Below are 16,304 nucleotides of genomic sequence, written 5' to 3'. Positions count from 1 at the left end.
TGGCATTTATCATCAGAGGGAGCGAGCAAAACTCTGCGGGGACACGGAGGAGTTTAGCCATGGCTGCTGGGGCCTAACCACTGGCTTAGTCTCCACCTTCTTGAGAGCTGACATTGCAGGTGCACTGAGCTTAACAGTGCGCTACCTCAAGGAACAGCGTGAGAGAACCAGCTGGGACACAAAAGTATTTTGACTAGGCAAGAGGTGTTTGCATGCTTGCGGTTGCTTTTTTGCTGTTTGAAACCACTCAATGAAGACACTCAAATTGTCACCGAAGAGGCCCTGCTGTGACACCGGAGCATCAAGCAAAACAGCCTTGTGCTTGTCACAAACAGCCTTGTCATTGCCTACGAGCAACACATTTTGTGTCAAGCGTCGTGAAGGCTGCTGCACCAGAAACGTGCTTTTGGGCAGAGTAGGGCAAACACCATGTTTTGACCAGCTGGTTGTGCAGCTCTGGGAATAATGGCACCAGGTGGCGTGACTCAACATCAACATTTACAGTATAAATAGCATTTCAAATGTAGCCGTGATAAAGGATACGCTGTTCCTTGGAGCACAGGCAGGGAGATACTCCACTCCAATTATGCAATATCAATGACAAAGAGAAGATTTCGGCATCCAGTGCATGAGAGGTGTATTTGCGACCCTGAGGAGAAATGTTCTAATGAAATGCCGTTGTGCTCACGATTTTTATGCCCATGATGATGTGCATCAGGGGCAGAGCATCAAGTGGAATCTCCCAAAAGATTGGCATGTGACGCAGCAGGGGCATGGTCGAGCGCCTGTCCGGAGAGAGAGAGAATGCGATAAGGGCGCTTGCACCTGAGCTAAATTATGTCTAACACCTGTCTCTAATTCCAGTGAGCATGGGGAGAGCAGCCTATAAACCAGCCTATAAACGGCCACACCACCGCCAGACGGGAGAGAGAGAATGACACAAGTGACCAGTGACTGACGTGTCTTCCTGAGTGTTGAATTTTGTTGTAAAGCTGAAGACTCAGAGAAGTTTATGTTGACAAAGTATTTGTTGCACTGATCTTATCAAACCGAGAAAAGCACAGAGAAGAGTGCATGCAGAGTGTTGAAGGCAGAGAAATAAAGAGCCTTACTTGACTGCATCACTGCTCTCCGTCTCCTCCCTTCCATCTCCGAGCTTGAACTTGTTACACTTGTTTCGAAACCCGGGATCTGAAAGTACGCCCCATGGAGTTGTCGATTTTATTTGACATTGGATTTGACAATGGGCAGGTGTGTCCCCATATTGACAAAACTGCGGCGATTGCGACCTTCCCGAGTCCCAAGCCCAAAAAGGGGGTGAGACAGTTCCTAGAGCTGGCTGGCTATTACTGGAGATTTGTGCCAAATTATTCAGAAGTCACCAGCCCGCTGACTGATCTCACTAAAAAGGGGGCTTCAGACCTGGTCCAGTGGACAGAACAGTGCCAACAGGTGTTCACGCAGATTAAAGCCACACTTTGAGGGGGGCGCTTTTGAATGCACCTAATTTCTGTCTCCCTTCCCTATTCCCTGAGGGAGACAAAGTACAGCACCGTGGAAAAGGAGTGTCTGGCCATCAAATGGGCAGTCCTCACTCTCCGGTATTACCTGCTGACCGGGCCTTCACCCTCCGCTCGGATCACGCCCCACTCCAAAGGCTCCACCGCATGAAGAATACCAATGCGCAGATCACCCAGTGGTACATTGCTCTCCAGCCCTTTAATTTCAAAGTGGTCCACAGACCGGGGGTGCAGATGGCTGTCGCCGACTTCCTTTCCAGAAATGGTGTGCAGTGGTAGGCAGGCCGGATGGCTCCCCGGCCTGAGTCGAGCAGTGGGTATGCGTGGCAATGGGGACATGGCCTGTCCGGAGAGAGAGAATTCGTTAAGGGCGCTTGCACCTGAGCTAAATTATGTCTTAACACCTGTCTATCCAGTGAGCATGGGGAGAGAGGCATATAAATGGCCACGCCACAGTTAGACGGGAGAGGGAGAACGACATGAGTGACCAGCGATTGCCGTGTCTTTCTGAATGTTGTATTTTGTTGTGAAGCTGAAGACTCATGTTGACAAAGTATTTGTTGCACTGATCTGATTGAACTGAGAAAAGCACAGAGAAGAGTGCGCGCAGAGTGTTGAAGGCAGAGAAATATAGAGCCTTACTTGATTGCATCACTGCTCTCCGTCTCCCTTCCATCTCCGAGCTTGAACTCGTTACAGCATGACTTTAAAGAGCTTCAGAGATTGTCAATTCTAAGAGGAGTACAGCTTCAGACACAGCATTGAAGTGACATACTTAAAAGGGAACCAGTTACACACAAAACTATAATACTGTGGCAAAGGTTTTGTTTGAATCCTTAAACAAAAGTATGAGCTATGGTATTAATAATACTTGCCTTTGAAGGCAGCACTAATTCATACACATTTACCTTTTGCCTGCTTTCTGCTTCAGGCTTGACTGTTATGTAATGTGAATTGAAATGTCATGAGAAAAAGATTGACTAATTTGCTTTGTCACTACAACTGTAAACAAGCTGTAAACTATACCTTATCTCGATCCCTCTTCTTCACACAGAGCATCTCTTTATCACTCTCTGAACTGTCTCGCAGGTCCTTGCATTCCCACTGACAGAGCTGTTCCTGTTTGTACTGTGAATCCAAATTCACAAGTGTCAACAGCTGGCTGGAGCAGCGATAAGTGCCAGGAGGGGAAACCTAGATGTGTTGACTCTGGGCATCTACAGGACAATCAAACAGGTTAGAGATTCAACCATATTTAAAACTTGTAATACAAGATATTTAATTAAGAAATATTGAAATTAATGGACATTGCTAAGATCTAAGTCTAAAAAAAAAGGTCTATTTGAATTGCCAATTTCACCACTGCTTCATGTAACATCTGAGAATGAAGCCCATACTTTTTCAGTATTTAAGAATGCTCAGATTCATATTGTGGGGGAAATAAAGTGCAATATTCTTGTTCCGGAGGTAAAATTCCCATTTATTTTTTTCCATAGGTGAATGATTTTTACCAATTACTTTTTTAACACTCTTTTTTTTTACCAATGTACGAGGAGGAGGGCGGGGCCGAGCTGTGAGTCCACACGCATTTGTCCCTCTCCTCGGCTGATTAGACCGATTGGGGGCCGGGCGTGCATAGTCATGGACCAGCCCTGCCCTCCTCCATGCCACACGTATAAACCTTTCAAGAGAAACCTTCCAGAAGCTCTGAGGTCATTAAACAATGGTATCTACTTCTGTTGAAGCCATTGGTCCATGTTATTTTAACTTCTTTGTTTCATTGTGTAAAAATCAAGTTTAATTTTGTAATTCCTTTTTAAGAACTACAATACTGTATCTGTTATCCAGCAAAGAAAGATCCACCATACAGAAAATCGTAGCAAATAAAGCTCTCTAAAAGAGCTTTGTAGCATCTGCCCAATTCAATGAGTCACGTATCAAACTACTTTAGAATTTTTTGAATATTTTTCAATAAAATGTAAATAAATTGTTTATATACTTATAATAAACAACTTTGAATTAATAGTTTTTCAGCAATTGTAATTTGATTAAGTCATTTGCAATGCTTAATCAAATTATGAAAGACTTGCATCTTTGTTTTTTGACTGATTTTCAAATAATTCTTTTGCTTCAAAGAAAAGTTTGTAATGTTTTGATTAATCCCAGAACTGGTTTATTTATGGCTTAGAATTATTTTATGAAAGATTTTATATTATCCTTATGTAAGTATTGAATGGGAAAAATACTTCCGGAACCAAGACGGTTAAAAAAGTGGATGGGCACTGCTGGGAGCCGGTGCCCTTGTGAAATAGTATATGGAGGATATATCATATGGAGTTGATAGTCTAGTGATAAATTGCACTTTTACATTTAAGTTTTGTTCATACTTTATCCATATTTTGCAGTGCTTTCTCATCATTCTCCTGAGGAAAATATGCAGCAGGTGTCTCCAGACAAAAAGACTGGAGAACTTTACTGTACAGATGAGCCCCTCAACCTGTCAAATAAACATGAGAGTGCTGGAAACACAATGCACACCTCTGAAGCCAATGGAAAGATTGCAGGTACACATGCATGTTGTTTCAGAGACCAACAACAGTTGATATTTTATTTACTAAGACCTTCTTACAATAAGTCATCATTTTTATTTGTATAGTGCCTTTCACAACACACATTGTTTCAAAGCACCTTTACAGAACATCATGCATTAACAGAAAATGAAACCGTTATATCTATAAAGTCTTAGTGATCATTGTGTAGTTTGATTAAATACAATTATGAAGTGTGTATAAATATAATTACATTATAATTGTATTTAGAAACCCAGTGAGCAAACCAAAGGTGACTGTGGCAAGAAACACATAACTCCATAAGATGTTGGTTAATGGAGAAAAATAACCTTGGAAGAAACCAGACTCACTGCAGGGGCCAGTTCTCCTCTGGCTAACATCATGAATATAATGCCTATATTAGTTATTTATGTGCAGTGCAGGTCATGGTATAAAATTATTAAACTAAGTGTTAAGGGCCAGCGTTTAAACAAAGATTTTGTAAGAACTGTAAGATTAATGTCTTTGAAGTTCATCCTGGAATAACTGCAGATGTTAATTTAGATGCAATGGCCTTTGTTAGTTGGCTGATGAAGGCTTTTGTTGGCAATTTATTGTTAGACCGCAGTTCAACCAGCCGGTCATTTCGGTGAGCTCTATCCTAAGTCCAAGGTTCAGGCAGTGGAATATGATGTATCCCATGTCTTATGGTTGGAGTTGGCATCAGTTAATCTGCTGAGGTCCATCATAACAGACTGAAGTAATGTCTGGCTGGCACCGGCTGCATGTAAGAGACACGTGGCTGTGGATTCTGATACCAAGCAGGAATGGAGCTGGATCTGGCTGGTATTGGTGACCTTGGGATAGGAGTCCCGAGGTTGAGAAATGGAAACAAATAGAATAATATTAGCGTAGATATCATAATTTGATTTTCAGAGTTATATAGATCATGATCAATGTTTCAGGTTCCAGCAGACCTAACTAAAGCAGCCTAATTGAGCCAGTGTTTTGTGATCATAATGAACGTGATTATACGTGAATATAGTGTGGTAGAAGGTCACTTAAGTACTGTGAAGCTAGACCATTCAAAGCTTTGTATTTAGTTAACAGAATTTAAAAATTACTATGAAATTTAACAGGTAGCCAATATAACGTTGATAAAATGGGGCTAATATTATCATATTTCTTAGTTCTAGTTAGCACTCTGGCTGCTGCATTTTGAACCAATTGAAGTTTATTTATTGAACTTGCTGGACATCCTCCCAATAATGCATTACAATAATCTAGTCTTGAGGTCATGAACGTATGAATTCGTTTTTCAGAATCAACAACAGAGAGCATGTGATGTAATTTAGCAATATTTCTTAGGTGGAAGAATGCTGTTCTACAAACATTGGTAATTTGTTTTTCAAATGACATATTGGTATCATCAAAAAAGTTATTTGCTGTTGAAGACGATGTAACAGTACATCCATCGAGAGTTAAATTATATTTTAGAGGCTTGTTTTTAGAGGTTTTTGATCCAATAACTAGTACCTCTGTTTTGTTGGAATTGAGCAAAAGGACATTTCTGACCATCCAACCTTTGATTTAATTTGAAATTTAATCGGGTTTCGAAGAAATATAAAGTTGGGTATCTTCTGCATTGTCACATGTCTAGGGTTGAGTAGGGGTAACAAGGAAATGTATGAACAGAATATATATATATATATATAAACTTGACAGCAACTGAAGAGCTCTCCTCTCCTGTCCCAGCACTGCACAAAAATCAAAAATACGCTAACAACATGTTCACTAATAAATACAACAAGAAGAGAAACACTTAAGCAACAATAGCACAATTGCTAAAGTCTGGGGCAGGAGAAAAAAGTCTCAGCAGCCTGGATTCAAATGGCCTCTCCAAAGTGAGTTTCTTCTCCAACTTTATCCACAACCTCACCCTCCAGCAGCCAATCAGAGCAAGCCAGCGACTGATGGTAACTAAAGTCAGCTGGTGTCCATTAACCTGTTTAATGAGAGAGAGAGAGAGAGAGAGAGAGAGAGAGAGCACAAAACACCTAACACTGCCACAATACCCACTACACACACACACAGTCAGTAGTACAATCCATTACTGCACATGTATAATAACAAAAAAAATTTACACCCTAGGACATAACAGGCATAAGAGTGGAAACTTATTCCATGATTCCAGATAATATCTCCCAGGAGAAGCATATATAAGGAGAAAAGCAGAGGCCCTAAAACTGATCCCTGTGGCACTCCATTTAACGTTGTCACGAACCCCGCTCCTCTGCCCCATCTCCGCGTCCACGAGCACGCACACATGCACTCCGCGAGCGTGCTCGCTTCCCGCTTCCTCGCTCCGCCCCCTTGAGCTCGTACGCTCTGTTTCCTCCCTCGGGCTTCCACGCCCAGTTTTGCCATTACGATCTCTCGCTCGTAAACTATCTCCCCCCTCTGACTCATGCTCGCTTCTCACGCGCATCAGCCTGAACATTATGACCACTTGCACTCACGTGCTTCCTATCTTCACCTTAGTTTCACCTGCACTCGTCTCGTCACCTTCATTGTTCACACCTGCACCTTCCCCTATAAATACCCAGCACTTCCGTTTCACGGGTGTTGGTTATTGTATGTTTAGATTCCCGTGTTTTGACCCCCGCTAGTCTCGTCTAGTTTTGCCCCCGCTAGTCTCGTCTAGTTTTGACCTCCCTACTTGTTACCTCTTAGCTTGCCAGCTCCTCTTGTTCCCCTGTCTTTTGCTCCCTCTAGTCCCCTCTTGCTACGTGTTTGTTTCATCCTGTTTACCCCGACATTGACCCTCGTTCCCCTCGACTACTCTCCCGGATTTGCCCCCTTTATATCTTTGAATCCCCGGCTTTTGACCTTACGCTCCCCCTTGACCATTCTTCACTGGACTTGCCCCTTTTTGTACTATTGCCTGCTTTATTGTTTTATAAAGCAGTTTTCACTCAACATTGTGACTGTCTCTTTTTGTGTGCGCGTTACAGAATAACCAACCTCACCGTTGACAGTCACAATGCCCCGCGCTAAGGATTCGTGCAGCTCACTCGAGCGGAGAAGCACGTCACATTCGGCGCGAGGAGCTAAAGTGTGGAGAGAGGACCACGCGCTCACGGCCCGGGGGCAGCAGGTATGCACTATGTCTGATTTATGTCACCCTGTTTCACCTGTGTCTGCCCCGAGTCCGTTTATGCATCCAGTGCATTTCTGAGCGCCGTGAGCTCTCCATCCCCGGAGAGGTTGTGCGGCTCTTTTGACGCTGACCAAGGGGTGTTTATGCGAGGCGGCGGTTGTGTGGCCCATGGCTCCGCCCTCAGCATTGTGGACCCAGCGGCCCAACTCGTGGGTTTGCGTCAGGGGAGCCAAACCGTGGAGGCTTATATTATGGATTTTTGTGTCCTGGCGTACCAGGTGAATTTTAATGAGGTGGCTCTGAAGACCATTTTCCAATGTGGACTGAATGAGCCAACCTCATCATTAATGCCTGGTGGTCGCTGCCCCCTTAACCTGGTTCAGTTTATTGACCTCGCCCTACTGTACTCTGGTTCCTCGTTCACTGTGGGGGAGGCAGACACTGAACCAGCGCTCCACACCAAGACCCCCGTCTCGAAGCCTACCACGGCCCCCGTCTTGAAGCCTTACACGGCCCCCGTCTTGAAGCCTTACACGGCCCCCGTTTTTAAGCCTTACACGGCCCTAGTCCCGAAGCCTGACACGGCCCCAATCCCGAGGCCTGTCACGGCCCCAGCCTCGAAGCCTGGCACGGCCAGCGAGTCAACGCCCATGCCTGCCACGGCCAGAGAGCCAGCGCCCATGCCCGCCATGGCCAACGAGCCAGCGCCCATGCCCGCCCGCGCCAGCGAGCCAGCGCCCATGCCCGCCACGACCAGCGAGCCAGCGCCCATGCCCGCCACGACCAGCGAGCCAGCGCCCATGTCTGCCACGGTCAGCGAGCCAGCGCCTGTAGCCTCGACCGCCCCAGAGCCAGCGCCTGTAGCCTCGACCGTCCCCATGGCCACATCCCCTGTTGGCCGAAGACATCAGAGAAGGAAGAGGGCCCCTTCTCCCCAGTCTCGTCTTGTGCTCAAGACCGCAGAGGTTCCCCCAGAGTCTTCCACGGCTCTGCCGGGTTCTGCTCCGCCCCCAGAGTCTTCCACGGCTCTGCCGGGTTCTGCTCCGCTCCCAGAGTCTTCCACGGCTCTGCCGGGTTCTGCTCCGCCCCAGAGTCTTCCACGGCTCTGCAGACCTCTGCTCCGCCCTCAGAGTCTTCCACGGCTCTGCCGGGCTCTGCTCCGCCCTCAGAGTCTTCCACGGCTCTGCCGGGCTCTGCTCAGCCCTCAGAGTCTTCCACGACTCTGCCGGCCTCTGCTCGCCCCTCCGAGCCCTCCTGGGCTCCGCCTCTCGAGCCTCCCAGGGCTCCTCCTCTCGAGCCTCCGAGGGCTCCTCCTCACGAGCCTCCCAGAGCTCTACCCCTCAAGTCCCTCAGGGCTCCCCCTACTTCCAAGCCTCTCACGGCTTCACCTCTCGAGTCTTTCACGGCTCCACCCCTCAAGCCTCTCACGGCCTCGCCTCTCGAGTCTTTCAGGGCTCCATCCCTCGAGTCTTTCATGGCTCCACCCCTCAAGCCTCTCACGGCTTCGCCTCTCGAGTCTCTCAGGGCTCCTCCGCCTCTCAGGGCTTCCCCTCTCGAGTCTTTCATGGCTCCACCCCTCAAGCCTCTCACGGCTTCGCCTCTCGAGTCTCTCAGGGCTCCTCCGCCTCTCAGGGCTCCGCCCCTCGAGTATTTCATGGCTCCTCCCCTCAAGCCTCTCACGGCTTCGCCTCTCGAGTCTCTCAGGGCTCCTCCCCCTCTCAAGCCTCTCAGGGCTCCCCCTCTCGAGTCTCTCAGGGCTCCTCCCCCTCTCAAGCCTCTCAGGGCTCCCCCTCTCGAGTCTTTCAGGGCTCCTCCTCCTCTCAAGCCTCTCAGGGCTCCGTCTCTCGAGTCTTTCAAGGCTCCCCCCCTCAAGCCTCTCGAGCCTTCCAGGGCTCGGCCACTAGAGGCTCCTATGGCTCTGCCGCCCGAGCCTCCTACGGCTCCCCCTCCAGAGCCTCCTACGGCTCCACCTCCCGAGCCTCTCATGGCTCTGCTCCCAAAGACTCCAGAGCTTCCTAGGGCTCCGCCTCTCGAGCCTTCCACGGCTCCACCACCCGAGCCTCCTACGGCTCTGCTCCCTAAGACTCCAGAGCCTTCTAGAGATTCGCCTCCCGAGCCTTCTACGGCGCCACCTCCCACGGCGTCACCTCCCACGGCTCTGCCTCCAGAGCCTACCAGGGCTTCACTCCTGGAGCCTTCTATGGCGCCACCTCCCACGGCGCCACCTCCTATGGCTCTGCCTCCAGAGCCTACCAGGGCTTCACTCCTGGAGCCTTCTACGGCGCCACCTCCCACAGCGTCACCTCCCTCGGCTCTGCTTCCAGAGCCTTCCAGGGCTTCACCTCTGGAGCCTCCTACGGCGCCACCTCCATGGGCTCCACTTCCTGAGCCTTCCAGGCCTTCCCCCCTAAAGCCTCCTTCGGCTCCACCTCCAGAGCCTTCCAGGCCTTCCCCCCTAAAGCCTCCCTCGGCTCCACCTCCAGAGCCTTCCAGGCCTTCGCCCCTAAAGCCTCCGTCGGCTCCACCTCCGGAGCCTTCCAGGACCCCAGCTCCAGAGCCACCTACGGTGCCGCCTCTGACGGCTCCGCCTTTCACGGCTCAGCCCGGACTTCCTGACCCTCTACCTGTCCTGTGGCCTCTTCCCTGGCCTCCGGACCCTATTCCTGTCCGGTGGTCACCTTCCAGACCCCGGACCCAGTCCCTGTCCTCCAGTCGCCTTCCAGACCTCCTGACCCAGTCTCTGCCCTATGGCTGCCCCCTAGATCTCCCGACCACCCGCCTGTCCACTATGTTCCTCCTGACCTTGCCTTGAACTGCCCATTGACCCCCATGGACTGTTTTATTTCCCTTTTGTACCTTCTATCCCCCTTGGACTGCCCTCATATTGTTTGTGTGTTTTGTGGGTTTTCTGTTCCCTCGAGCTTACACGCTCGTTCTGCCCCCCGCGAGCTCACACGCTCGTTCTGCACCCCGCGAGCTCACACGCTCGTTCTGCCCCCCGCGAGCTCACACGCTCGTTCTGCCCCCCGCGAGCTCACATGCTCGTTCTGCCCTCGCGAGCTCACACGCTCGTTCTGTCCCCGCGAGCTTACACGCTCGTTCTGTCCCCTCGAGCTCACACGCTCGTTCTGTCCCCACGAGCTCACGCGCTCGTTCTGTCCCCTCGAGCTCACACGCTCTGTCCCCTCGCGCTCCTCGCAGCCAAGCGCGGCCGTCAGGAGCCGTCCTATTCAGAGGGGGGAGTACTGTCACGAACCCCGCTCCTCTGCCCCATCTCCGCGTCCACGAGCACGCACACATGCACTCCGCGAGCGTGCTCGCTTCCCGCTTCCTCGCTCCGCCCCCTTGCCATTTACATCTCTCGCTCGTAAACTATCTCCCCCCTCTGACTCATGCTCGCTTCTCACGCGCATCAGCCTGAACATTATGACCACTTGCACTCACGCGCTTCCTATCTTCACCTTAGTTTCACCTGCACTCGTCTCGTCACCTTCATTGTTCACACCTGCACCTTCCCCTATAAATACCCAGCACTTCCGTTTCACGGGTGTTGGTTATTGTATGTTTAGATTCCCGTGTTTTGACCCCCGCTAGTCTCGTCTAGTTTTGCCCCCGCTAGTCTCGTCTAGTTTTGACCTCCCTACTTGTTACCTCTTAGCTTGCCAGCTCCTCTTGTTCCCCTGTCTTTTGCTCCCTCTAGTCCCCTCTTGCTACGTGTTTGTTTCATCCTGTTTACCCCGACATTGACCCTCGTTCCCCTCGACTACTCTCCCGGATTTGCCCCCTTTATATCTTTGAATCCCCGGCTTTTGACCTTACGCTCCCCCTTGACCATTCTTCACTGGACTTGCCCCTTTTTGTACTATTGCCTGCTTTATTGTTTTATAAAGCAGTTTTCACTCAACATTGTGACTGTCTCTTTTTGTGTGCGCGTTACAAACGTGCATGTCTTTCGATACATTTCGATAAGTTGTGTTAGCTCTTTATGACCTATGATGGCAAAGGATTGAAGTTTCACGTGTGGAAAATTATTAGACCCTGTTTTCTGAGGTACTGTGACAGATGATTTGATTTCTGGTTATTTCAGTTTTAACAGTAAAGAAATTCATGAAGTTGAAAGTGAGAGTGTATGTTAATTCACATATCTCACTGATTCTTCAGATAAAAGACAAAACATGTCTTACATACAAAAGTCATCTTTATGTTAAAAATCAAGAAATCCATAATAATACAAATACTAGAAAATTCAAATCTAAAAGAAATGTGTATAATCAGTACAATATATTTTTTTAATAATTCAATTATATAAATTTTTTTAAATGTTCCATCCTTGGAACCACAACTGTGCTCAGCAAGAGGTCACAATATTCTGTCAAAAGTGTTTAAAAATGCAATAAATTCATAAATATAAATTTCAAATGAAAAGATTAGGAAGATATCAAACAATATACAAAGTAAACTTTAAATTATATTTTCCATAAAAACTGTCTATAAAAGTTGTGTCCTACTTTTGCAACAACAAGATTTGTTTTTTTATAATCCTGTATCAGACAATCAGACAATGTCATGGTCAGCTATAACTCTGAGTACCTCTTGTGGACCTCTGCTCTTGGTTGATGCAACAGTAGGACACGTAGCCTGGTATATTTTAGGATTTTTCATATTTTAAACAAACAATATTGAAGTCTCTTCAACATGTCAATTCCATAATTCCCATTGTGAACATTTCTATTAGGATTGTGGTATACATTTTGGAGTTTTAGTTTAGGTTATTGAGGCAGCTTCAACTAAGGACAAAAAAATATATAATAATAATTGGCTCCAGATTACAATGCATGGATAAGATGAAATATTTCAATTTTGTTCAATTTTCAGCATTTTATCAATTAGCTCCTTTACTGAACACCATTATTAAACAATGCACTTTTGTTAGATGTATCAAATTAAAATAGCATGGGTTTTAGTGTGTCTGATGGAGTTGACACAAATGATAGTAAATGTAAGTTATTAAGTGAATAAATGTCAAATTTCCCTTACATGGTTTGAGAACTTTGCCTACAAATAGTTAATATCAAATTAATTTAGTATTTTTTTTTAAAAATGTATTTATATTTTTATCCCCTTTTCTCCCCAATTTGGAAATCCTAATTCCCACTACTTAGTAGGTCCTCGTGGTGGTGCAGTTACTCACCTCAATCTGGGTGGTGGAGGACAAGCCTCTACTTCTGAGACCATTAATCCATGCATCTTATCATGTGGCTCATTGTGCATGACAACGCGGGTTTCACATCCTTTGATGATACCGTGTGACAACGCTATGCTCTGCCATTCTTCTACAGCCTTTTCGACCACCTGCCTGCTCTAAATATTAGATAATTTGATGCATGTGTCGTGCACATTTTAAAGTGTTTTTTTTTTTTTTTTTTCTGTTTATTGTTATCAAAAACGCTGGAATACAGTGAAGAGGAATGCATGTTTTCTAAAATGTAACCCCAAACTCAAAACTAATCCTAACCATCAGTGGAGTAAAAATGTAATGTTACCACCAATTGCACTCGTGACTGATTATGCAAACAGGATCACTTGCTGGTTTCAACGAGGCTTTCGAACCTGGGTCTCCCATGCTGCTGACGCAACATGCTTCCGGTTGTGTGACAGGGGAAGGTAAACATGCTGGAGCCGATGAAACAATTATTAAAATTAATCAAACAAGATATTTGATGCCGCTTCTCAGTGAGTCCCAATAATGTGTTTAGTTGTTGGGTACCAGAAATATCGGAAACAACATGCCAACTTCTCGCATGGTCAAGTTGATCCTGCTACATAGTACTGGACTCAGTATGCCACTCAGTAAAACTCCTTAGCAACAAACAAAAGTATTTCACAAGCCCTCTTGTAATCTATAGTAACATGCCTGTAACCACTCCAACTTTTCATTAGACTGCAAACTCTTATGGGATTACGTGTACCACCTGCTGTCAGACAGCAGGTACGAGGCCTACATACGATGGGAGGACCCGGAGGCCATGATCTTCAGAGTGGTGGATCCCAATGGACTGGCACGACTCTGGGGCAACCACAAGGTAACAGGTTTGGCCTGCCAACTATGACTTCTTGATTTCTCTGTTAAGGTTATTGACAACCTTTTCGTCTGTTTGTTTGGTATTGCAGAACAGAGTCAATATGACATACGAGAAAATGTCTAGAGCGCTGCGTCACTACTACAAACTCAACATAATTAAGAAGGAGACAGGGCAGAGGCTACTCTTCCGGTAAATGGAGGCATTTTCTTTTTAAAAATCTTTTTAAGTACTTTTTTTTATTTTATTTTTGTATGACATATTGTAGTGGTCGGTCGATGTGAGCTTTTTCAGTCATCAGCCTAGATATACAGTATTATGGATAATTCCATTTGAACGATGGTAAATGAGACACACTGGCAGTCGAAAGTTGGAATACAGTTCTTGAAGGGATAGTTCACTCAAAAATGTATATTCCATCGATTTAATTTTATATTGTTCCAAACCTGTATGACTTTCTCTTTTCCATGGAACACAAAAGGAAGTGTTACACTGAATGAAAACGAATTCTGCCTAACATCACCATTTCTGTTTCAAAGAAGAAAGTCAAACCGATTAGAAACAATATGAACATGTGTAAATGATGACACAATTTTCACTTTTGGGTGAAATATCACTTTAAAAACCTTTTTATCTAGAGGGTTATGCTTAAATGCTTGAAGTTGGAGTTTGACCAAATATTGAGAGGAAAGCAACTTACAAGTCTCAACTCCTTCAATGCTGTTTAAAAAGCATAAGGATGCACTTCGAGAAATTGATTGAGATAATGTCCAGTGTATACAGAGCTGAAATCTAGACAAATAAAAATGTCCTTCAACTATAACAAATAGTTTTGATTTGTTTAACTTTTCTTTATTATTATTGTATAATTAATATTGAATAATTGGCAAACTTGTATTTGTGGTTCTTCATAGTTTTGATGACTTTTCTGCCAAAATGTGGATAATAAACCACCTGAGACCTTAGCGCACCTGTTGTGTGCATTTTCCATTTCACGTATTGATTTGTGACTAGATAAAAAAGAAATTTGAAAATTGAAAATCAAAATGTTTTTCTAAATATTTTTGTCTGCATATGGGGACTGCAGTACTTAGTTGTGTAATTTTAAATAATACCAAGCTATAGAAAGTGAAATTGTTTTTTTAGTATACTTTTCTTTTTATCAAATTGTTTATTTTGTTTCCAGGAGTGTTGGTTATTCATGTGTTTGAAAAGCATTTTACCAATCAGAAATGAGCATAATTAATACAATTAATCGTCAGCATCGTCCAGTCACAGCCAACCATGTTCAAATATAATTTAGCATTATAAATTCTGAATCTAAGTACTGATTATCATTGTCCCGTGCCTGCCAACCATGTTGAGTGGTCCAAACATCATCTGCAGCCTAAAACTGAACTTTTGTTCTGAAGTTTGGATTGAATGCACTTGGCTGCATAGGAAAGCTATAGGATTCTCCCTTGCTCCCTATTTAGTGAATGACTTAACCTCCAGTGCACTGTCTGTCTGCACTGGTCTCATAACAGTTTGAAGTGCACATTATTTTCCTTCTAACTCCATATAAAGCCTCTGAAAGCAACATTTTCCATCTTTTGGATGAACCCATCGATTCTCAAAGTGATAATGCACAGTGAATATAGGATTTCGAAGGGAACTGTTGCATTAAACAGCATGCCGTTTCACGATAATTCAGTGAAATTTTTATCGGATGAAACTAGAGACTAATCTTTTTACTCAAACAGGTTTCAGTGTAAAAACTTTTTGTTGCCATTTTGAGATCAATCAGTGTAAATTAAATGTAATTATACAAAGCGTACAGTGAAGACAAAACATAATATTTGCGCATGCGGACTTGTTATCAACAAGGATAAAGAATGAGTAGGTGTGTTTTTTTATCCTTGCACAGATTTACTAGAATATTTGAAAGCTTTTAATGCTGTTGGTAGATTTGTTAAATTGCATAATGTGGAGCTTACACCTCTGTTAATATTTTTGGCTGATTTCAGTAATCCCAAAATGTCTCCCTCTCTCTGCTGCAGGTTCCTGAAGACTCCCGAGGAAATAATGCAAGGCAGGTCAGACCGCATGGAACCTTCAGAGTCTCCTGACAGTCCTGCATCACCAGACTACAGAGAAGATACTCTGGAAGTATCACCTGAATCGACCCCTGCCAGCCCAAGCCCCAGCTCTGATCACAACTTCAGCATATCACCGCTCCCATGAACTCACCTCTAAAAAAAATGTTGTCAAAAATTTGAAAAAGATAGCACTTTTTACATAGAAACATATTTTTTTTACATGGAAACAAATTAACCTGTGCTTTTAGAATGGGAAACCCAAGAGCTGGTGTTCTTTCAATGTCTATAGCACCACTGATTGGTGACATGCATTATGATACCATAGGACTCTGTAAGACTTACTGTTTTGATTCAAGGCAGTAAATTGCAGTAGTTATCAGGTTTCAGTTCTCTATAAGTGATGTCTTAAAAGCTGAAAAATGACACTAATTCCCCAACACATTGATTCTGTCATGTTTTCATTGTCTTTGTCATTTTCTTTCTCAGGTTTTGAAAATGTGCAATGTTGTAGATTTATGAATTGAAGCATTATATTGTTTTTTGTTTGTTTGATTTAATAACCATTATTCAAATTGCATTAATAATCTGCACTGAAACTGTCAATTCAACAATGAACTGTATAAACGTAATTATACAAATTAATGAAAACATGGATATTAACTGTTTTCCTCCAAATTAAGATTTGAGGTTAAATTGAATATGAATTTATAAGGGAGCATTTATATTGTGAGTGTAGTATCTATAGTAACCATCTTTAAGTTTTTTCAGCATTCTTTCAATCACCTTTTTGCTGTTCATTGCAGTTAATAGTCGTTTAGTATGATAAATGAATTAAAATACAATTAAATAAAAAATACAAATATTCCATTAGTGGTCATAAAAACTGCATAGGCCCTAAATAAGAATTGTTAAAAAAT

The 16,304-nt window shown here is 44.6% G+C and overlaps 1 protein-coding gene across 1 annotated transcript in view; it reads left to right on the top strand.

Annotated features, from left to right (window-relative positions):
• Positions 1 to 15,994, top strand: part of etv7 (ETS variant transcription factor 7) — a 56,607-nt gene extending 40,613 nt beyond the window's left edge. The window contains exons 6-10 of the mRNA XM_052106479.1: positions 2,610 to 2,756; positions 3,926 to 4,084; positions 13,170 to 13,312; positions 13,401 to 13,501; positions 15,349 to 15,994. Of these exons, the coding sequence (XP_051962439.1) occupies positions 2,610 to 2,756; positions 3,926 to 4,084; positions 13,170 to 13,312; positions 13,401 to 13,501; positions 15,349 to 15,532 (734 nt within the window). The 3' untranslated portion in view covers positions 15,533 to 15,994. The remainder of the gene's footprint in view (positions 1 to 2,609; positions 2,757 to 3,925; positions 4,085 to 13,169; positions 13,313 to 13,400; positions 13,502 to 15,348) is intronic.
• Positions 15,995 to 16,304: the final 310 nt, after the last annotated feature.

The sequence above is a fragment of the Xyrauchen texanus genome, chromosome 35 (assembly GCF_025860055.1).
Source record: "Xyrauchen texanus isolate HMW12.3.18 chromosome 35, RBS_HiC_50CHRs, whole genome shotgun sequence".
NCBI classification, from domain to species: domain Eukaryota; kingdom Metazoa; phylum Chordata; class Actinopteri; order Cypriniformes; family Catostomidae; genus Xyrauchen; species Xyrauchen texanus.
Note: the sequence above shows the minus strand (reverse complement) of the source record. Positions and strands in the feature narration are given on the sequence as shown.